At 39.3% G+C, this 23153-nt stretch overlaps 2 protein-coding genes across 2 annotated transcripts in view; both read right to left on the bottom strand.

Annotated features, from left to right (window-relative positions):
• The window catches only part of SLC35A1 (solute carrier family 35 member A1), an 18341-nt gene extending 9968 nt beyond the window's left edge, over positions 1 to 8373 (bottom strand). The window contains exons 1-2 of the mRNA XM_023922281.2: positions 6326 to 8373; positions 3017 to 3194 (exon numbers count right to left, since the gene is read on the bottom strand). Coding sequence (XP_023778049.1) covers positions 3017 to 3194; positions 6326 to 6554 — 407 coding nt within the window. The 5' untranslated portion in view covers positions 6555 to 8373. The remainder of the gene's footprint in view (positions 1 to 3016; positions 3195 to 6325) is intronic.
• On the bottom strand, positions 8065 to 23153 carry CFAP206 (cilia and flagella associated protein 206). The gene is made up of 12 exons (XM_023922280.2): positions 22804 to 23153; positions 21424 to 21507; positions 21033 to 21123; positions 19813 to 20001; positions 19374 to 19532; positions 18708 to 18916; positions 17870 to 17989; positions 15222 to 15420; positions 14371 to 14508; positions 12186 to 12379; positions 11029 to 11172; positions 8065 to 8373 (listed from the first exon to the last, which is right to left on the bottom strand). Exons 1-12 carry the CDS (start codon positions 22909 to 22911, stop codon positions 8143 to 8145), a joined length of 1866 nt encoding a protein of 621 aa, XP_023778048.2. The 5' UTR covers positions 22912 to 23153; the 3' UTR covers positions 8065 to 8142.

Raw genomic sequence — 23153 nt, 5'->3', positions numbered from 1 at the left:
GGAAGTGACCCTAAGACCATTTTGTTCCAACCTCCTTGCCACGGGCAGCGACACCTTCCTCTAGACCAGTTTGCTCCAAGCTCCATCCAGGCTGGTCTTGAACACTTTCAAGGATGGGACTTTCACCACATCTCTGGGCAGCCTGCTCCAGAGATTCACCATCCTCACACTAAAGAATTCATTCCTAATATCTAACCTAAATCTAATTTCTTTCACTTTAAAGCCATTTCCCCTCTCATAAATTCATTTCCCCATTGACAAAGGCAATTCCTAGGTATGAAGAGGTGACAGATACTAATAACTATCAATTATGCAACAGAAAAACACATTTGTTAGAAAAGCTGAAGTTAAAACTAGTTTGCAAAACAGCTCTGCTTTTCTTCATCCATTGCTAAGCAGTTATGTACCAGCTAAGTATGTAGCAAATGCTATTACCAGATGGTGAACAGGACTTTAAATAAACATGAGAAATGGAGGGTACACTTGAGTTAACAATTACCACAGCTTAAACTATCATAAGCTTCTCTTTTGAAAGACAATTCTTTGGCATTCATCCATTCAATGTGCACTCCAGGAGATACCTTAAGAGTAAACAGTGAAGGCATCATGTAATAATGTGCAAGAAAACAAATTCAGCAGCTGGACCAGTGTGAGAGTTGTACTCTAGTATCCTGTATACTGCAGTTACCAATGCTGTCTCTTTCAAAAAGAAAAGGTACCCACACAAATGTATCCTGCTGTACAGTAAAAACAGATGGTACTCTATCTTTTGACTTGTTACTGAACTACAAAGGCACCTTGCCTTGGGTGAGACAAATTGGTTAGGATTTAAAACTGAAGGAAGATGTAAAGGAGACACAGAAAGAAGCCATGCTGGAATTGATGCTTTTCAGCATATTCATAACAGAATATCTTTAAGGGAAGGTTACTTGAAAGTTGGCAACCTTTGGACCCACCAGCATGCCAGACATTCTACCAAGGAGAGATGAGCTGGCCTGATGAATGATGTCTGCTGGTGCCCATCCCTCCCTCAGCTATGGAGAGAAAAACCCCACCAGCTGACCAGATCAGAATAGATATTATAACCTCCAAACAGCTCAATGAATCTGACTCTTCCCATTTTAACTGGCAAATAAGGCTCAGGTGTTAATAAATGAGAAAAAACCATAGGAAATGATAATCTCTACATACAGCAACCCTTTCTCATCTAGTTGTGGGCACCTGTCAAAAAGATGCAAGTAGTTCTTGGATGGCACCAGCTCAAGGATGGTATCAGCTTCAAAGAAATAAGCAGAATCCTTAGGAAAGGAACTGAGGCCAAGAGAGAAACCACCTTCACCCCTCTGCCTAATGCCATGGCATGTTCACATCCTGAACACAGCATGCAGCTCCGGATCCTGTTTCCAAAGGGATGTAACAATACTGGAAGTGCTCTAAGGATGTTCCCAGAAAAATTAAATTAAGACGCCTGGCTTAGAAAATAAATTAGTGATGAAAACACAGATCTGTAGAGATATGAAAAGCAAAATGAAGGAGGAAAGATTATTCATCATATCTGTCAACTTAAGACAACAGCATCCATAACTTTCTGCCACCTGCTAAGGAAAGCTCAGCCCATGCTTGCCCCCTTGGCTACACTTCCATTCTACATATCCTCTGCTGACAAAGGGAAGATAATGGGATACAGAGACTTTTTGCTGTGCAGGCCTGTTCCAAAAACATCAATATACTAAGACTTCTTTCTGAGTTAAAAGTAATTTAGTTTTTAATTATTTCAAGTAAAAAAGACCATTCATACATTTAATGAACACAATATTACAGACCCTTAACAAAAGGGATTGCTTACCCTGCTGCACTAGTTGTACTATAAACAGCCTGGGTGCCAGGTGCTTAAGATTGGACAAATTATACACACAGGTGGTATACCCAGAGGTCTCTCACTATGGGGAAGTGTGGATTCCTACAGTCTCCAGAAATCCAGTGGAATCCTCATTGGTCACAACAGTGAGAACCACAGCAGAACCATGTGTCAGCAGAGTCATTTCTGCCAGCATTTTGTGCTGACAGAATGAGGAGCCCAGGGTGAATGAAAAGAAAAAGAGAAATTCCCCCCTGGTCATACCTGCCTTCTCTAACACATTTCATTTAATAAAAGGTTAAAAAAAAAGTCAGTTTTTCATAGTTGCCTTACCAATTTTTTTTGGTATTATCTCACTTCTAAAGCAAGTAAAATGCCATTTGTATGTTAAAGAGGAAAAGAGCTGATGAAAATCTGAAGCACATCATGTGACTCAGTGATCCTCTAGCACATAACAGCCAGCCTTCTGACATACCACAAAGCCACAAAGAGAGATAGAGGCCCTAAAAGAACAAATTCTACCACAGGAGCAAGAACAGGGCTTTGGAAAAGTCCACAATCTAAAGATTCTTCCTAGGAAGGATGTAGCACAGGGCAGCTGAGAGAAAAGGCAGCAGACTGATAGACTCCTTACTTGAGATGCTCATGCAAGGACTAAAGTTCTAGTTCTTAGCAGCAGTCTGGAATTACTGAAACTAATATTTTTTTGATCACAGTCTTTCAGCATTGGTTTGCACATTACTAGAGACAGTAAAATGTCTCTCTGTAACATTGTTTGGGAAAACTTATTGGTAGGAACATTAGAATTTTATGTAACTCAGCAGATGATGGCTCACAGAAGATGATGAAAATCCAACTTTCATCTATACCAACATTTTAAAGACCCAAAACATCGTGGATAATCCATGCTGACACTCTGAACTGATTACAAAGCATACAATAGAAAATATGTAGAAAGGACACACCTGAATATTGTGCTGTATACAAAGCAGTTTCAGTTGATGAGGACTCACAAGCTCTAACCCGCTCTAAAATTACCCTTCCACAGCATGATTATCCAGCCACATTCTCAAACATACCTGCACGTCAGTACCCGAGAATCTGAGGTTAGAAGCAAGGACTGGTTTTCAAAACACTGATCAGCACTCCCACACTTACTTAGCCAGGATGCCCACGCTCAGGAACAACTTGATAACTTCAGTGACACACACAGCCGTCGTTGAAAAGTAGAGTTCTGTCTCCACTGTCCTGGTGTACCGCAGTGCCACCGTGTACGTGGCAGCAACCAGGGTCATCACCATGAGGCAGTACAGCTTGAACAGTAAGCTGACATTTTCTGAAACAAAACAGAGGAGATGATTCAGTGTGACCCTCATTCTAATTTAAGAACTGAAACAGTGTGTTCTCCAGCTGGAGGGATGTATCAAACAGCACTGTGTCAGAAGACAATAATTACAATGTTAGGAAACACTACACATACAAAAGTTTCAGTTAAATTTTACAGCCTTCTCAAAGAAGGCTGTAAAGGAGCTCCAAGTGTTTGAAAATAAGATGCTCTCTTGCCCTCATAATCATCCTTCATTCTAGAAAAAACTAATCATACGTTAATGCTTATCTAATCACAATCAAAAAGTCTTTCTGTGCTTTAGCTGACAGGTAGGCACTCAGTCTGAAATGGCAGCTGATCCTCTTCATGTAATATACTGAACTCTGACACAAAGAGCATTGGCAGACTAGCAAAAGCAAAAATGGAGGAAAAGTTCAGTATCAGCAAAGAAATCTAGCAAATCTTAATAAATAAGGCAGCATTTCCATCAGCCCTATTTTCCACTGAAGCTGGTAAAAGAAGATTTTGCTCTGAATAGTGATGGAACTTCACACAAAGGACTTTCTTGAAAAATACCCTATAGAAAGGTCTAAGATTAAGGCTCTTCCAGTAAATTAAACTGGACCAGAATAGACTGCGTAAAATTTGTGTTAGCCCCTCTGTCTTCCCCACTGCTATACTCCTACAACAGTAGCAATATTTGTAACAGTTTTGACCTGGACCAAGGACTATCCTGCAAAATTTAGGAGTTAGCCTGTCCAAGGTCTCCTGGCACAGGCAGTTTTTCATCCATCCACACTCCTCTGAGGCCTGAGAATTCCTTCAGGCCACTCCATTGCATTCCCAGGTCAGGGAATGACTAAGCCTGCATCTGAGCCAGCAAAGAGAACAGCACACAACTACAAATGGGATTTCTCTGCACAAAGGCATGACACAACATGAGACACCAGCAAATGTGTAGCTTCTACAAAATCCTTTTTCAAATTGGTAGATTGTTATGGCTGGCATCTCTCTGGTGGGTATTGGTCATTCAGCAGCACCTTTGAGGCCACTGCAGTGATCTAAATACCCTAAAGAAACGTGTTTTAATTGGTGAAAGTTTGTGTTCTTCTGCTGATTAGGGAATGAGATACAGGATAAGTACTTTTGTAATAACTTTGCTCATTTAATAAAGGAATGAGTTGCTGAATCCACTGCCACCAATGCTTTGGTTCATATTTTTTTTCAAGCCAGAGATGTCTTCAATTGCATAACATTTCTTCAAGGTACAGTTAATACCTCCTGCCACTGCAATCATTTAAATTAGCTACTTCCTTATAGATAAAAATCTTACCCACGTCAGTAATCACTTTTAAAAGGTAGAGCCAATTAGTTTTTAAACTAACAATGCTTAGAAGAGACTTACAAGCTGTAATCCATTTTTAAATTAAATTTGGATTGTGGGGAGGAAATCCAAGGGCATAACAACCAGGAAGTATAATTAACCCCATCTGGTTTTACAAAAACGTATCTTCTAATGATGCTTCAGTGCTGACAGAAATTATATTAATGCTGTGATTTGACACACGAAGATTTTAAGTCTATGCTCCACCAAACTAAAGCTAAACTTAATACTTGCTGCTATTAACTACTCTTTAAAAAAAAAAAGAAAAAAGCTCCAATTTGGCAATGGTTTGGAAACTTGGGTAAACCAAATGCAGCATGATACAATGAATCGACTATCCAGAATAGATAGTTCCAGCATTATGTAAAAAGGTATTTGTAATTCTTTTCAGCCTGGACATTTCTTCAGCCTGGCTCACATGTCTGCATCCGTACCAGGGCAGCAAGGAGAGCAGAAGAAACCATAGTTGGGGCACCTGTAACTTCCACTGATTAATCTGAACTTACGCCTGCCTAAAGAAAAGAAGAGCTGGAAGATGCTTTTGGTTTTTCCCCAGTAAATCCCACCTGGATGAAATGATTTCTGGAAAAAAGGGACCAGATAGGCCAAAAGCCTTAGGATACAAATGCAGGCCTCCCACACATCTCCACGGCTCATCTAATGGCTCTGCCAGGGCTCCTGGAAGGCAGCCCTGGGCCAAGCCCGGCATGGGAGCACAGCCCGCGGCCTGCCCCGTTATCTGGGATGGCAGGCACTTGGCACACGCTGCTGGGAGCCTCTTGCCCCTCACCCTTCCAGGCCCCACTGCCAGGAGCTGGGGAGCCCTGGGCAAGGCCCTCCATCCATGGGGGAGCTGGAAGCAGGGCAGGCAGCGCCTTCCTGGCAGATTTAAGCCCTCCTGGCTTGCCCGAGGTTCTGGCCTCGTTGTACAGAGAATTACTGAGAATCAGGGAATCAATTAGGTTGGACAAGATCTCTGTTGACATCGAGTCCGACCTATGACCGAACACCACCAAGTCAACTCGACCATGCCACTCACTGTGTGCCACATCCAGTCTTTTCTTAAACACCTCCAGAGATAGTGACTCCACCACCTTCCTGGGCAGCCCATGCCAGCAACTAATCATCCCATCGGTGAAGAAATTCCTCCTAATGTCCAACCTAAACACACTCCAAAGGGCACCTGGGTTCGGAGGCGTTTCCAGGGACGCCTGCGGAGCCCACGGGATGGGTGCAGGGGATGTCCCTGTGCACTGACCGCCTGCCCCCGGGATAAGCCCCAAAGATGCTGCGCCACGGTCAGAGGCTCCCAGAGGGGAGCCGGCGGCGGGGGAGACGCGACTGTGGCTGATCCTAAAGGCGGAGGCGTCCCGGGGACCCGGCAAGCGCCGCACCGGGAGCACCCGCCGCCCACAAGCCGGGGATGCAGCGGTGCCACACCGCGGGGAGAAGCTCCCGGGAGGCAGGAGGAGAGCGGGAGGGTGGGAAAGCAGGCGGGGAGAGCCCCTCCCCAGCGCGACCCCGCGGCTCCGCGCAGCCCCTTCCCCCCCTTGGCTCCCGCAGTGGTGGCGCCCGGTGCAACAGCCCCCAGCGGGGAGGACAGTTCCACTGCCTCTGGCAGGGGGGAGGCAGGGGGAGCCTGCGCGCGGGTCGCGTTTCCTCTTGGGGAAGCGGGTGGGAATTGTCCCCGTTCTCCGGCCGTGCCGCCCACCGGGAGCCGCGGGACCCGCCGGGAGCCCCGCGCCGACGCCCTCACCTTTCGGAGGCGACATGGTGCTCGCCGAAGGCTCCAGGACCGCCGGGCCGGAGCCGCCCGCCGTGCCCCGCCGCTCCTCCCATCGCACCATAGAGTGCGGCGCGGCCGCCCAGAGCGCCCCGCCGCCCGCGCCGAACCATCGAGTTGAGCTCCGTCCCGCCTGGATATCCTGGAGAACATCCTGCTCCACCCGGCCGCTTCTCGGAGCTGTTTCATTGGCAGCGAGCATCCAGGAATCTCACACACGTATTTCTGATTGCCAGGCTCGTAGCCACCGACACGTTTCTGCCGCGACAAAACCGAGATGGAAATTACAATTGCGTTTCCCAGTATTTTACAGCACTGCAGTACCTTCTCCAGTGGAAAAGAATGAAGTGGGATAAAATGAAACTTCAGTCATCGGTTTGCTTTTAAATAAAATGTATTTCTGGATTCTTGAAATACCAGTTTGTTGGTAAGAACTGTAACATAAGAGCCTCAAAGCAAATGATAATATAGAGAGATCACAGCAAGAGAAAGTGTTTCATAAAGAAGTGACAGGGTATTTTTCTCTGGAAAAAAAAAAAAGCTGCAGCTAATGATTGCATTGATATTTTAATTAATAAGTCTAATCATTGGTGCCTGCTCATAATTTAAAAGCATGGAGGAGCAGCACATATAGCTGCTACTAAATAATTAGTTTATTATCCCAACAGAGAAAATCATTTAATCAAAAAACATTTAGCAAAGTTCTTTCTTAGTGCTCCCCTCACACTTTGTTTTTTTAAATAATGCTCTGGGCATTTGTCAATGTTGTGTAACTTCTAAAAATTAACCCAAATATCTTGGAAAACAAAAAGAGAATGCTATCCTGCACAATGCCACAGAAAAAGTGCTTCATTGTCACAAGCTTGTCTTGCTACAAGCCAGGAAACCACACAGCATCACAATGCACACACACAAAAGAGATTTAGAAACCTTAGCATGCCCTATGCGATCACCTGGACACTGTGAACATGCAGCTCGAGGAAGTCTATTGTCATGAAAAGGATCTCTATTTTAAAGTACTCCCTGTTTCCATTTGAGATGTTTTATCCTGAAGTTCAAATAATTCGGGTTTTCACAAACAGAAATACTGTCTGCAGTTACACTGATCAGACCTAGCACTTATTTCTTTGCCACAATGATATAAAGCTAAAAACTTTTTCTCTGTTATACTTCGGTGTTTCAAACATAAGCAAAACAGAGCTTTCAAAAATATCCCCTGAAGTCAAGTTCCTATGGTTTGCAGTGTGGTCACCCAGGTACACTGTTTAGACAAGAAATTGCTAGAGACATAAAAAGGTGCCAGAACCACCCAAGATTGATGCCCTCTTCTCAACCTCCCAGCCTTGATCTACACTCATTGGGTTGGGTTAACACCAGCACAAACAAACAGGGCCAAGTTGGTTTTGCCTTTTTGACAATTCTGCTCTAAGGCTAGAGTTGTGACATTTGAGTGACTCCTGGGGTAAGTTTTTCACTTAAAGACAGTATTTTAACAAGCAATTGTTGCATTAAAACTTCAGTAAAATCCCAGAATGCTACGCATTTAAATGTTAGAAGTGAAAGTCCTTGGGAACATCTTGTTTCTAAACTGCTATTTAAAATCTGTGCTTCAGGCTTATCATTTCTGTCACTTAATGCCAGTCAGCAGCCTCAACAGATAAGATAAATGAAACAGACCAACTGTTCCTGGAATCAACAGACACAGCAAAATCTTTAGTGTCTAAATTCAGATATATTCAGGGATTTTTATATACACATTCAAGATGTGTCTTCAGGTTTCTCATTTTCACTTAGGTTTCATCCAGTGGTCTTGTTAAGTCTACTGTGACCATATGAGTAGTGGGAGATGATCCTCCTCGGAGACCTTTCAAGAAAATCTGGGGTTTGGGTACATTGGTTGAGTTGTCACGCTTTGTCTGGGTGCCAACATCTTTTGGCAAGTACACTTGGGTGAAGTTCTCTCTTCTCATGTGGCTGAGATCAGTCTGCATGGCATGAGTTAACTTGCGGCGCAAGTTGGCCTAAAGACACAAAAAGAATCAGATTAAGCAAAACTTTGCACCAGTATATACTCAGGAGTGTTTTTCTGTTTTACATCTGTGGGCTTCATAAACCTGGAACATAGCCCACCTTACCTCTCCTGCCAATACATAGTTGTGACTGTGATTTGGGAAATCCTGAACTAACAGGATGTGTGAACAGCACTTTAGGTAGCCCACACAATTTTAAATGAGTCTTATTAATTTCATACCATTGGTCATTGTCCTTCCTATTTTGTTAAAAGTTTCACCTTTGTTTTGTTAGAATAAAATGTTTTCATGGCAAGTTCTTCCAGTCTTTGGTTTCTGCCAAATGTGATGAGGTTTAGGGGTTGGTGTCACAAAGTATCAGATAAAAGTGAAAAAACACCTTCTTACACTATCTTGCTCAGTAACCCCTTGACAAAGGGTAAAAGTTATGATTAAAGCTAGTTATTCACAGAAATTGCTGTAAATACAACAACAGCAACACCACTTTTCACAAAATGTTAGTATTCCAAAACCAGCACTTGAAACAAAAAAAAAGTTCCTTATTCCACTGGGCCTTCTATGTTAGCAACAATGTAAAACACTGTAAATTATGATATAATGTTCTCCTCAAAATACACAAAATACAGTCTCAGGTGCTGGAATTCAGACTTCCCCATGTAAGTGAGAAAGTCCCTGGAGTCCAGTCCAGTCAGTGAAGACTGGAGTCAGTAGGAAGCTGAAGAGTGATACAGCTGGCCAAATGTCCTAAATGTTGTATCAGGGCAAGTTAAAATATTCTCCAGACTCCACCACTGAGGTGTCCCTCTGCTGGAATGGAAGGTGACACACCCAAATGTAGGCACATTTTGGTACCTTAATCTACAACTGAATCTTATATGCGGATTCATCAAGCAGAATCCAGAAAGGAGCAATAAGGAACTTACAGAGCTGTAAGATGGTATGGGAAGAAAGACAATGTATTAAGTCCTTTTTTTTCTGAGAGTTTTAATGACTGAATGTATGCTATTACAAGGAACTGTGCTTGAACAGAGAAACAAATGTGAGCTAAAAATTTTACTTCTAACAGCATATAGGTTTTCTAACAAAGTAATAGCTTAATATTTCATACCACTACAAGTTTTTTGGCTACGTATGAACAACACAAAAAACCCCAAAGGCATGTGAGCTCATCCTTTAACAAAACTCACAAATATGTCTGATACTTCCTTGAAGTATCAAATTCATTGATGCACTGGTAAACTATTTCTGTTGTTTTATCACTTCGATATTAAATATTTTATCACCTCCACATTATAAATTAGCATTGTCAAAGCACTTTTGCATGCATTTGGGATTTTTTCTTTCAGCTCCGCATCACTAATCTCACATTTGGACAGCTGAGGCTAAAACACCATTAGTACTTTAAAGTACTTTCTCTAAATATTTCAAAAAAATGAGCTACAAATTTGTTTGTGAACGGTCTTCATGACCAGATATTGGAAAATACCCACTTTTGCTTATGCTGAAGAGCCACTAACCAAATCTTATGTTTATTTATGTACTTTTGTGCTTTATAAAAGTAAAAGAGGCTTTTAGCTAGGCTTCTTGTAAACCTGATTGGCTCCTTTATATACCTCAGTTACAACTATTTCTTAGAATTCTTCATGAGCTATCAACACTGGCAAGACTACTCAGTCCAAAATTTTGGTTTCCTTTTATAATTTTAGAGATTTCATGGCAAAAAGAAATTCAGAAAGAATTTCTGTGTCCAGCAGACCATAGGCCCCCACAGTGCATCTGCTCACAGAAGGAAAAAAAACCCCTTTAGTATTACATGTTCAGTTGATATTGTTAACTGTGATATTCCCTGTACTAACAAGTTGTTAATTTTGACTGAATTGTGAAAATCAGGTGCTATACCTTGACAACTATATGTGCTGGCAAACCCTAGAAAGAAGCTTCTGAAATATTTATTGTTAATTTAAAAGTTTTTATGTACATATGTGGTCATCCTTCTACAGACAGACTGTGATTCCCAATCCATCAGAAAATCCTGATAGTATGACAAACATTTGCTCTGGCTTTTTTACACAAAGAAATTATATAGAAGTATCTTCAACTCATTAAATTGATTTGAATGTAGAACAGACCTAATATTCAAAGCAATTCAATTCAAAACAAAAAACTCTTATTACATAAAGAAGGCAAATGAAAAATTTGAAATTAATAAATATAAATATAATAAATACATATTAAATATAAAATATAAAAATAAAATAAATTATAAATATATTTTATAAAAATAAATATAATAAAATTAAAGTTAATAAATATTTAATAGATTATATTAATAAATTATAATTCTAGATAATGAATATTATTCAAATATAAATAAATTATATATAAATAAATTTGAAATAATAAATATAATTAATAAATATAGCAGAGGAAGCACTGCTTAAAAAACGGGGAAAAATACAGAAGAAGTGAGAGAAGAAGTCTAGAAATAAGGAAAGAAAATATCTAGAAAAAAAATTGAACCAGTTTTAATGAAGTGTATGTCTTGGAATAAAAGGTTAGATTTATGTTTCAAGGAACAAAAGTTAAAAATAATTTACTCTTAAATTTGTTATCCAACAATGAAAATCTGGTAATAACAGTACAAACCAATTTTATAGCTTTTCTTCTCAGTTCCCATTCATTCCATTCATAGGATCTCACAATAGTTGGAGGCAAGATATGAGTATCAGTTTGAGTACCACTGTCACGTTTTGGGAGTGGTTCCATTGAACTTTTGCTTGCCTTTCTGGTCTGGATGAAAAGAAACAACCAAAGCCAAGCAATGCATTGAAAAGAATACAGAGAAATAGCATATGGGTATGCTATTTTTAAAAAGCAAATAGAGACCTGTAAACCACAATTGGATAATGATTTTTACATTCAACAATATTTTTGTTACCCATGCCCTCACCAAAAAAAGAAAACATTAAGGATCTAATGGATTCAATTTCTGGCAGAAAACCCTTGAGGCAGAGGCCACAGGTGAGTTGCAGGCTCCTGCCTACCTAGTGAGTGCTTAATCACTAGATTTTGGAAAAAAAGGGTCCCACCACCACCAGTATTTTATGATGCAGGCAGCTCAGTTTGTCTTCATGAATGGAATCACAAATTATAACTGTGAGTAGTGCACATCTCTGCTACAACTGAGATATAAACTCTGTTTCAAACCAAGGGCCAGTTCAAGACTACATTCTTTCCACTGCTAGGGATCTAAAATTCAAAAGTGGATCACAGAGAATGTTGTCTATAAATCTAAACCCAGTCTTTGAATTTCACATAGTAACACCATCACATTCATTATTGATGACTCTCCTTTTATTTTGTAATACATTCCATAACTCCTGTCCCCAGATACCACTACACCTTCATCCACCACACATGGATGGACTGCTAAGCTAAAGCTCCAGTTAACATGATATCTGTTACATCCGCTGTTGCATTTATTTACTGGTCCTTTAAGGTACTTTTGCAAAAATGAGGAAAAGAAACATCAGACACAAGACCTGCCTAGGCTGTGGACTAACAGCTTTTATCACTGCCAGAATGCTTTGGATCTACATATTTTCCTATGAATAGATAAGGTGAGAATGACATTAAGTAGAAATGATTCTTCAACACTGTGAAGACCTGGAAAAGATGGACCTTCAGACAGGCAGAGGATTTTACTTCTTTTCTAAAGACAGGTATCATCTGTTCTCTTTCAGAAAGGACAGACCAACCAGTGACCCAGCAGCTGTTCAGCAAGAGGCATGGGCAGTGTGTACCTGCGCGTGTGGAACAAGGTATTCAAACTGATGACGGAGCTCAAGCAGTTGAATTAGCTCTGCATATTGTTTTGCTTTTTCTACATTCAATTGAATGAACTTATCTGGATCTTGAGCAAAGATGTATGCAGCTTCTTTTGAACTGAAAACATAATATTTCGCTTTGTGCTTCAAAATTCCAATAGCAGGATTTCCTAAAAATGAGAAGAAATTTCCTAAAAATGAGAAGAAACGGCAACCCAAAATAAACTCCACAAATTAAAATTGTGAGCAGTATGATATCCAAAACAAAAGACATTTGTAATCAGGAGTCTGTGTTTCCCTCAAGTTAGTTTCACTTCCTTCTTTTTCTGAACTCAGTATAAACCCATTAAAAAAACCCCTTTTTTTAAATATAGTAAAGTCCATTTTGTTAGGTCAGTTAAACTGCTTTTGATCAGTTCACATCCAGCATGCCTTAGATGCAGGTCTCAGAAAAAGAACACATAAAACACATATAGCAAAGGCATAAGAAACCAGTCTCTACCCTCAAATATTTCCCCTAAAATCTCCACCAAATATCTGATTGCAGATCAGTGGTGCATTTTTACCAAAGGGCATAACACTGAGATTAACTGAAGAAACAGATAAAGCAGCTGGGAAGCCGAACAATAAATTAACAGAGAAAATGAAGTATCAATAAAGGCCAAATAACTTCTATAGGAAAACATAAACTGATTTCAAGGACAGTGGTAGGTTGTGCTTCAGATGTTATTGCCCAGGAAAGACCAGAATCATCATAGACAGTGCCTTGAAATTACTTAGTCAAAAAAGGAATTATTACTATGCAAACATAGTAGAGAATAAAACCAACATTATAACAACCTGTAGGCTACATCTGTAGCAACATATTTTGTTCCAACACAACAGAACAAGTAAAAGGGAGCTAGGAGTGATCAAAGGCCTGTGATGCCTTTCATAGAAGGACAGGCTAAAGAAAGAAGCCTCCTCAGAATTAAAAAGAAAAAATAGATAATATGATAGGAGGTTATAAAACCATTAATTGTGTGCAATATAATATTACTACTTAGTAATTTTCCTAACAGAAGGACTATCAAGTCTTTGTTAAAATTATCAAGCCAGAGCTTAAAACCATCTCGAAAAGAGGTACCTTTTCATAGCACATATAATTGTGGGGCTCTTGAGAATAAGAATATCCCGTGACAAACTCTAGATGGATTCCAAAATCAATTAGATAAATGAAAAACCTCTTTGAAGCATTATTCAACAGAAGGTTACAGACTCAACATTAATCAGATGAAATCCCATAACCACTAACTGCTAGAACAAGGAAGGATATAATTAAGGAAGGATCACTCTGACTTGAATTCTCATAATTTTAAAGTGTTCATGATTGTCCATGTGCAGTAATCAGATACAGGGCTAGAGACATCTTCAGTTCAATTCATGACAGCTGTTCTCATGTGCAATACTAAGTAAGTAAATTACATGGCCAGTAAAATATCTATTCTTTAATACTGGCAAGTAAATGGCCATATTTTCCTCCCAAACTCCCATAGATTTAAAAAAATTCTATATGGACAGGTTCTAGACAGGATTGGGAGACAGAAAACACAAACTAGGATACTTGAAATAAGGCTAACTTTCAAGACAAATGAGCCTTGAGAAACAAAATATTCCTATGATTAGTTGACTTAATCAAGTGCACTTTTGCATTCTTTTCAGGAAAGATTTTAGTTCTTTGTCATGACTGTTTAAAAGTACATACGAGGTAGGCATGAATGGCCATGTTTGCACTATATGGATACACAAAATAGAAGGAATGGCCATTTCCCTATGCCTGCATTATAGCACATTAACAACAGTAACCAAACCTGAGTCATCTGCAGTGGGGGTTATACACACACACATACAGAAGGAAGAAACATTTATCTATCCCATCTTGTTTCTGCCCCTGCTTGCTCTTCAAGCCCTCCTAAGCTGCCCTTCTACTAAGGGGAGCTTATTTGTGTATTTTAAAAAAGATACTTTAACAAGGGAAGTAAGTTATCTGGGGTGAAAATTACAAATGTGGAAAAACAGTATTCCAGCTTTGACATAATAGGATGAATTCAGAACACCTTTACATTGTTTCTAATCCTTGTGTAAATATATAGTATGGAAAATGCCTAACTACAAAGCATACCTGGTAGGGTGATACCTTTCACACCAATTGAATGTGCACAGAAACCATGGTACTGGATTAGTAACTGATCAAAATTATCAGTAGTCTCTGGAAAAAGCCATTCTTGGTTCTTGAAATCAGAAACATTGACTCTGGTTTCTGAGAAAAGATAAAACAAAGGAAGGATTTCAATATTAAAATACCTGATGTCTAAAAGCTAGTAATATTAGAGGATGACTAGATTATTTTGGTTTTCACAGGATGACCTGAAGTGCCCAGATTCCAAAAGTCAAACTTTAGTCCTGCCTTAAAAGAGAACCTACTGAAAATCAGTCCTGAGAGAACCTTCTTTAGTAGCATTAGTTTTCTTTGAAAACATTGGACAACAACAGGAAGAGAGTATTTTATTCTTTGATTTTCACCCACCCATGCATTACAAACTCCCTGGCCTAAAACTCGGTTCCTAGGGATACCATCTTACAAACTCTTCTGGTAACTGAAGTCCTGTTAAATTATTTTGTTTATACCCTATCCCCTCAATTTCCAAAGTTCTGAATGGTATAAAAAGACATAAATACACTTCAAAATTTTTTACAAAATTTATTCATATTCTCTGATCATTATGCCGTTTTTGTAAGGTATACTTGTATCTAGAAGCTGTTTTAATTTTACATGTAAAAATAAAATCCCAAGCTACATTACATAAAAATGTAAATCTACACCCTACAAGGCTTATTTTAATTTACTGTGCAAATTCTGAGCATTAAAGAATCAATATGTAGCAACCTCTGTAAAGCACCTATTGCAGAGAAAATTCAAACTACAAAATCTTGGATAATTAAGGAAAACCCAAAAGTTTCAACATTCCATACCCATGGTTTCTTTTATCCTTTCCTCATCACTTTTCACAGTCACTCCTTCCAGAAGAGATGCTAGCATTTCCTCTGGAAAAAGCTGCGATTGGATTTCCAAGAATTGTTGCAGATTGTTAGCCATATTTGTGAAGAAGCTTAGCAGTAGCATTTCATCCTGAAAGCTGGTCCAAAGCTTAGAAAGTTCCATAAACAAAGGCTAGAACATAAAGAAAATTATCTGAAATGCAGATTTGTTTTATGTCTCCAGTGTAACCCAAGCACTGTGCACAACAATCTCAGCCATGAACTAAGTAGGGCTGATCTCCAAGGCCTTTAGCAACCAGAAATTCCAGGGGAATTCAGGGACACTGTAAAAGGAGCTTCCACCACATATGCCTAAAGCAAGTAAATCCAACATGTCAACCCACAGGCAAGGGTAGTACTTTTCTGTATTTTACTCCAGAGCCTTTCTCAAATACATGTACTCTGTGACCATGCTTTGAATTAAGCACGTCACTGACAATAGTTTTATAACTGAAAATATGGTGTAAAGGAGTAAGGACCAGAAGGAACACACTTGATTAATTACCAAAGTAAGTAAAATTACATCTATATACAAACTATCAGGTTTTGTTATTTTGTCTGTCCTGCTTCCAGAGTGAGTTGGTACCACAGCCCCCAGAGTGCAGGCCTCTTCAGAGTGGTCCAAGGTTCAGGGCAAAACTGGAGGCTGCCCTTCCCAACACTGATAGGATGTTGGCATACAGGTGTAGGCACATAAAGAAGCAGCCTATAAGCTTTATGTTTAAATGCTGTTTTCAATGACATGACATAAAATGTGCCCTATTACATCTAAACACACAGAGAGCTTTTACAGGAAGAGATTCAACCGTCTGAAATGTACACTTAACCACACATTTTAAGCATGTTAACAACACTATCATTAGAGCAGCCAACAGAGCCAGCTCTGAAATTCATCAGCATTGCTAATGCTGTAGAAATGTTATGGTTACAAAAATGGAAGAAACTAAAGGAAGATCAAAAACATACTTAATAGAGTTAAAAAAAGAGTATTAGTGAAACGTACTATTTTTCCTAAAATAAATGTTTACTACCAATATAGGCCCTATCCTATGCTTTTTGAAAGACAGAATGTCCTGCTTCTCTAACTTTGTAGAGCATCTAGCTTGTCAGCAACAAGCTAAAGACAAGAAAAGTTATTTAAAAGGTGTGTTAATAGAAAAATCTCTACCAGAAAAGGATCTGAAATCAAAAGGCATTATATATTCTGTCTTCAGCAGAGAAGACAAAACAATTAACCAACTAGAAGAGAAAAAAAAATTTAGAAAGGCAGCAAAAAAAAGAGAAAGTCAGCTTTTAGGGAAAAGGGTAAGGTACATCAGTCACTTAAGTCCCACAAAGACACAGAAGAGCAAAAATTGCTTTGAGTAGCTAGTCAAGAGGGGAAAATATTCTCCAAATGAGAACATCTGGTTTATTGAATCAAGAGCAAACATAAATTGAAGCTTGGATCACTCAGTTAAAATGCTGTTCCCATGAGTTTCCAGCTTGGATGTTCTTATGGGAAGGGTAAAAAATAGTAGGTGAGTAGGTGGAGATCATGATCTTACTCTTTCTCCAGTAGGCTTTATTTTGCTTTCTAATAATTAGCTTAGAATGTTGAAAAATAACCTAAAATATGTATGAAACTGCATGCTGGTGCATCAACTAACCACATGGAATCTGAATGATAATCAAATCACACAAAATAATGAGCTCTTACATGAAAAGCAAATTAAATTAAGAGAATGGTTTCTAGCATATTTCTCTCCCGTTTCTTTTATAACATGCCAGCATAATAATCCCAGGCTTTCACAGGCTCATCAAGCAGCCTCCTTCATAATAGCTGCAGTTCAGAGCACTCATTGCCTTTCCCCCTAATACCTCCTTCCCATGTCCTGTAGCTCCCAAACAAGGGTGCAATATTACAGAATATCAATCCTTCAGTGGCTGCTCACTGGCCAGAGAGCACACAAACCATTTCAGACCTGATCTTAGTAAGGCTCTAACTGTGTGTCTATAGTTGCTATTTTTTTTTCCACAAAACTCGCAGAAAATGACATAGTTAGAGATCTTTGGACTCTGACAAATGTGACTAAAATTTGCCAACAGGTTCAGAAGCTATTGGGAGGGGAAAAGAGGCTGACACCCCCATCACAGAAACACAGTTTTTTCAGAAAAATTTTATCAATGACTCATATTGTAATTACAGGGATTGCTATCTGAGGGAACTTTAAAAGAATCACACCCTGATGTGCTGTTTTCTGCAATCATTATGTTCTTACAGTTTCTGCAAGGAACAGGAAAGAATATAGACACACACAAAAAAGGAAGATATCACTGTAAATCTACAAATAATGACAACTCAAGACACTTGCAGTAAAATACCATTTAATTCCTTTGCTCCCTTTTGAACCTTGTCTTTTTCTTACCTGAAGAGCAAGTCTTTTAGCTGTCCCTTCAAAAATAACAGATGATATTGTCATAGAGAGAAAATATGTATCCTCTTTCTGAACATAAACTATTCAAAAATGCACCAGTAAAGTATCTTACTTTAATAACTTTTCTACTGAAGAAGTAATGGGTTTTCCATTTCTAATACTTACAAAAACTTCTTTGAACTCTATGGAAGTTTTATCCTGCACTGTGTTTTTCAATACCATCATTGCTGCTTCAAACTGAACATCCAACGACTCAACTTCTCGAGCACTTGTAATTACATTAGACTGGAAAGAAAACTCCAGGTAAGACATATCATACTCCAAAAATCAAGTATTTAGTAATAAGTATTTACCTGGGCCTCTTCATTCAACTATTTTCAGAACAATTGTTTTATGGAATAAAATGTACTCTAGCTTTCCACAAAATACATTTTCCCTTAAATGTTCAGGTGTTCAGGCACTTCACTCACACATAAACTACCAATTTTTATAGAAAATCCTCTACATTTTCCAATGAAAAGAACAAAAAAAAGCAACTCTTTTTCAATGCCTTATACAGGAAAGACTAATAAAAACCTGCAGTTTCTCAAAAGATAAATAAAAAATGCTTCATTAAAAAAAAGCAAGAATTTAAATTGTATTCTTCAAAGACTTTTGATGACTCCATATAATCTGTGGCTGTCTGCTGACTAAAACTGAGATGACTTATGGATTGATCAAGGAGATATTTTCTCTCATGCCTTATGGGGCAAAGAATCAGTATGCAAACTGTTTAATGGTGGACTTGGCAGTGCCAGGCTAATACATTAGCAATTGGACTTGATGATTTTAAAGACATTTTCAAAACCAAACAATCTATGGTTCTTTATTTAGAGATATATTTTCTTTTATTTCACTCATTTCCAAATAATTTGTCTTATATTTCTGTCCTGTGCAAGTGGGTAACTTGAAGACATTCCATCTGCAATGAAAGTCCACAGGATATAACACAATGATATCTCACCTGAAGGATGCAAAGGAAGGCTTCATACTGTCTCACATTAAATAGTGCTTCTTTTAATTTAAAAGTCCTAAGATGGGAGACTCTGTGGGGGTCCTCCTGCATGGATTCCAACAGGGCTGTGTAGCGGTGGGCTAGCAGCTGGCAGGAATTCAGACGTTCATCGAGAGTCCGTGTAGCTGACGGAATGGCTTCGTTCAGGATGTCTGGCACTATTCACATAGAATAAATGTGAAATACATATAAAAGGAATTAATGAAATCATTATCAAATGGCTAAAGTGCAACATAATGGTCTTCCAATGGATTTTGGATTTCTACATTTTGTTTTCATATTCATGCATTTCCAAATACTTGCGAGCCAGGTTCAACCACCCAATCTCACTAGTCAGGTTGTTTCAAATATTTAGAATTACAGGTGTGGAAACACCACAGTCAAGTCAAGGAATGTGAGAAAGCTTGCTTTATAGTAGATGTAACTCTGTTGCTACAAGTCACATGGTTTCCTGAGAGAATCCACACAATTTTCAATTCTCAGTTCCCTAATCTGTAGAATACCTATAACAGTAACATGTCTCCCTGAGATGGGAAATTACTGGAGCAGCTCCAGTGAAGAAGGCCAGGAAGAATGAGTTGGGAATACTCAGCTCAAATGCATTTGTTTACTTACAGTCATCAATGCCGCTTCCTCCTTTCTGGCACTGCTTGTTGTACAAACGAATTCCTTTGACTAGCATGGCAAGATCTTTCAGTTGTTCTTCTTTGTCCTTCTTACTGAGTGAGATGAAAGGAATCATCTCTGTCTGGGGGAATACACTCTGCAAGGCAGCTATAAGCATTACAAAGTGGAAGAAAATCCTCAATATGAGGGAACAGAAAAGAAAATCATTAAATAAGCAAAAATAACCTCTCCTGAACAAATGTAAAAAATAGGAAATCTATGGGAAATTTACACTTCAAGACTGAGCAGGGACAGTTTGGATAGTAAGCATCATCACAGTTTACCACATTTGTATCTATAGATCAGCAAAGAAAAAATGTGAAAGAGAAAAGTGAAATTTTATTTTTCAAGAAGAAAAGCCCAATTTCACAGCTGGGAGTTTACTGACCTGTTACCTCCCTGACATTCTCAATATCTGTTGGGGATCCCAGGCCAGATCTCAGCAGCGCATAGGTAACAATCTTTTGATACACATTCTCCATTTCTTCTTGCGTACGTGGACCACTCTCTGTGATAGCTCTAACCACAGGAGCCAGTTTTCCTTCCAGAACACGCTCCTGCTCACTCAGTAATTCATCTAGGAAGGAAGGACACTTAGAAAGTGCTATCTAAATTCTTTGAAATTTGGCTTATACAGAGGGTGCAATTCATTTCCACAGTCAGAGCACCAACTTAAGGTTTCTGAAGCACAGGTATGTGGAAGAGATGTTCATAGTAGCACACCATTAGAATTAAAACCAGCATAGATAAACATTAATATCATTAGCATGATTACGGTCAAATTGTAGTCCTGAGAACTGTTCAGGCCAAATTAAAGAGCAAGTCTCTGGCACTCTGGACTCCTCTGACACACCCACGTATTTCAAACACACCTGAAGTTACATGCTCAAGTCGGAATACTACTCATGATCTCAAAAACTTGCTGCAGTCACTGAGCTTATAGAGTTCAGAGGATTTAGGATCAGCTTCCAGTGTTGTTAGTTTTTGGGTTTAATCCACGCTAAGAGGAAAACATTTTCATTATCTCCTTTCAGAGAAATGGTTTTTTTGTGTCTATTCTTGTTCTGTGTCTTCTATTTCCAAGCCAGCCTCCACTGTCCCTTTGAGATCTGAAATTACAGTTACAGCAGAGGCATTTTCCCCATCTCATTTTATTTTCACATTCTCATTCTCAGACCATATGAAATTACTACTGATGAGACAAAAACATACTCAGTTAAAACTGTAACTAATTGTTCAAGATTACTCAAATTTCCCAGTTAGGGATAGTGATAAAAGACTGAGTTCTAAGTACCTTCAGACACACAGGTGCATGTGCAAGCTTTTCTTGCTGAAGGCAGCTAACCACTGAACATGAAAGTGTAATTCTCTTCAAGCAACCTAATACATTATATTCAGTAAAACTCTCAGACAGCATGAGAAAACTGTACTCTCAAACCTAATGTACACTTTTCCCTACTATATCTATACTGAAACATCAGACTCCAGTACAGTAAATTTTTCCTGGGATTTTTATTTTGCTTTACTGCCAGGATTCATTTAACAGTAATTACTATTATTAAATTATAAACTCAGCATCAACTTCTATGAAAACATATTCGAAATTACCTCGGTTTGCATAGTTCATATCAAAGTAAACTTGCATCTTAATTGTGCTTAGGGATGGGTTTGTTGTGTCAAGCAGTCTGGTAACACAGAGCTAAAAAGAGAGTCAGAGACGTGAGTTCTTTCTCATCTCTGGGGAAACATCTGAACTGATAGTGATCTACTACAGGTTTCACAACAGCTGTAGAGCCCTCTCACTACCATTCTCTCCATGTAAAGCTTTTTAAAGGCACTTATTTATGGAAACATAGTCCAGTCTTTAGCTACAGAACCATGAGACTAAAGTAGCACTAAAACTTTGAAAGTATTCATGTCATTTTAGTTACAGGAACAGGTAGCAAATAATGCTATAGTCTTAGGTAAGTACTGACTCACAACATCATGTCAGAATTACCTGGATAAGATCCTGCGTATCATTTTCTGTAAGGATTCGATCCATATTAAAGTCATTTCTTGGATCTAAAACAACAGCTTTCACCTAGAGATTGCCAAAAGAAAGATACTAATTTACATCTCAAAATATCATCTTTGCAACTCACCTTTTATTTTCTGAAAAATCTCAGATGCATTCAATATTTCTTTCCTATTCTTTTTTTATCCATTTCAGTCTTTGATAATGAAAGAAAATTACTTCATTTCACATCTCGCCAGTTTCAATCTCCGTTCTCAGGCACGAATGAAGAAAAAGATCTTTTTGTGATACAAATATTTAAATATAGCTCCTTTAAAAATTACTAGGAAAAATATTTTCCTAAGCAACACTTTCTGAAAACCAATCATGGTTGTTTATAACCTTCTAAGTTGGTGTTATATGCATCAGTACAAGCATCTACCATTTGAATAAAAAATCCATAGTGTTCTGAATGCAGGAAAATATGTGCATGTTTGTAATTGATGTTCATGCTGGGTGTCTTGCCAGCCACTTGTACAAATTTTTTACTCGTTAAAATTTTCCTGCTTAATCTGCTTTTGAGCCCAATCTATTTTCTAAAGCTGCAGTGTCACCTTTAGGGGAAAAATAGCACATTAACAGTACTGCTGTGAACCATTTACATTTATATACAAGTTTATCAAGAGCTGATCATCAATAAAAAAGGAACTTAGCCCATCTTTCTTTAGACACAGCTTTGCAGGCACATTCAGACTAGATTCTGCAGGAGATCTGTGTCTCCTAAGAGATGCCAAAATGTAAAATGTTTTTAGGATTCTTACAGTTCTCTGCCAAGGACAATACTGAGACTGATTCCATTAAATTTTCACTTTAAGTGGGATCAGAGCCCACTTCTTCAAATATTCTGCCCATTTATACTACCTGGCCCTGTCTCAGCAGAGAAACAAACAAAATTTTCCATCACAATAGAGGGAGGAGGTAAACATCGAAGAACAAATATAGCTGCTGCATTAATCATTCACCTATGCATCACACGTTCATTTATGGGAGTGTGAAGAAAAGTTATTAAAACTTGGTAACACTTCTCTTTTTCCCTTCTGAAAGAAAACAGGGGTTTATCTGCCTGCAAAAGAAAACTGGGAAAGAGCTCTGAGTTCAGAGAGCTTCCAGAACTCGGGACCTGCAGTCTTCTTGGAGCATTATATTCACATAACATTTCAGAGGAATAAAGTACTTTTCCCGGTTTTTAGGACCCTGATGTCTGTGAACGCCTCTTTAAAATTTCTTCCTGCAGGCAACTGGAAACCAAGGTATTTCCAAGCCCAGGTCACCCCTGAAAACCTCAGCTGCCGCCAGCCCCTGAACGCTTCCTTTCGCGCTTACCATGAAGGCCACCAAGGTTTCCGAGAGGCTTTGTCCCCGGGCAGCGCACTCCAGGCCGACTTGGCGAATTATTCTCTTGATGACACTTTGGGTCAGCTCGCCGGACATGCTGACCAAACACGCCTTCACCGGCTTACGTTCACTTCAGCGAGGGTCTCTCTCGGCCCAGCCCCGCCGCTTGCTGAGCACCCCCTCCCGAAGCCAAACCTCCCCGCTGTCCGCACGTCCCGGCCGCCGGCGCCGGGCGGGAGCGGCCACGGCCCAGCGCCGGCCCCGGGCGTTGCCAAGGGGACGCGGCCTGGCCCGGCCCGGCCCGGCCTGCCGGGAGAGCGGCGAGGGCAGGCGGGGAT

This window comes from Cyanistes caeruleus, chromosome 2 (genome assembly GCF_971803275.1).
Source record: "Cyanistes caeruleus chromosome 2, bCyaCae1.hap1.1, whole genome shotgun sequence".
NCBI lineage: Eukaryota > Metazoa > Chordata > Aves > Passeriformes > Paridae > Cyanistes > Cyanistes caeruleus.
This window is presented reverse-complemented; position numbering and strand designations above follow the sequence as displayed.

Excerpts from the sequence above, each read along its gene's own strand:
- CFAP206 (XM_023922280.2), bottom strand. The coding sequence starts at position 22,911 with ATGTCCGGCGAGCTGACCCAAAGTGTCATCAAGAGAATAATTCGCCAA. Across the intron at positions 19,533-19,812 it reads GAATGTCAGGGAGGTAACAG|CTGCCTTGCAGAGTGTATTC; the intron begins GTCAGTAAACTC and ends TAATGCTTATAG. Across the intron at positions 18,917-19,373 it reads AGGAAGCGGCATTGATGACT|TGCCAGACATCCTGAACGAA; the intron begins GTAAGTAAACAA and ends CTATGTGAATAG.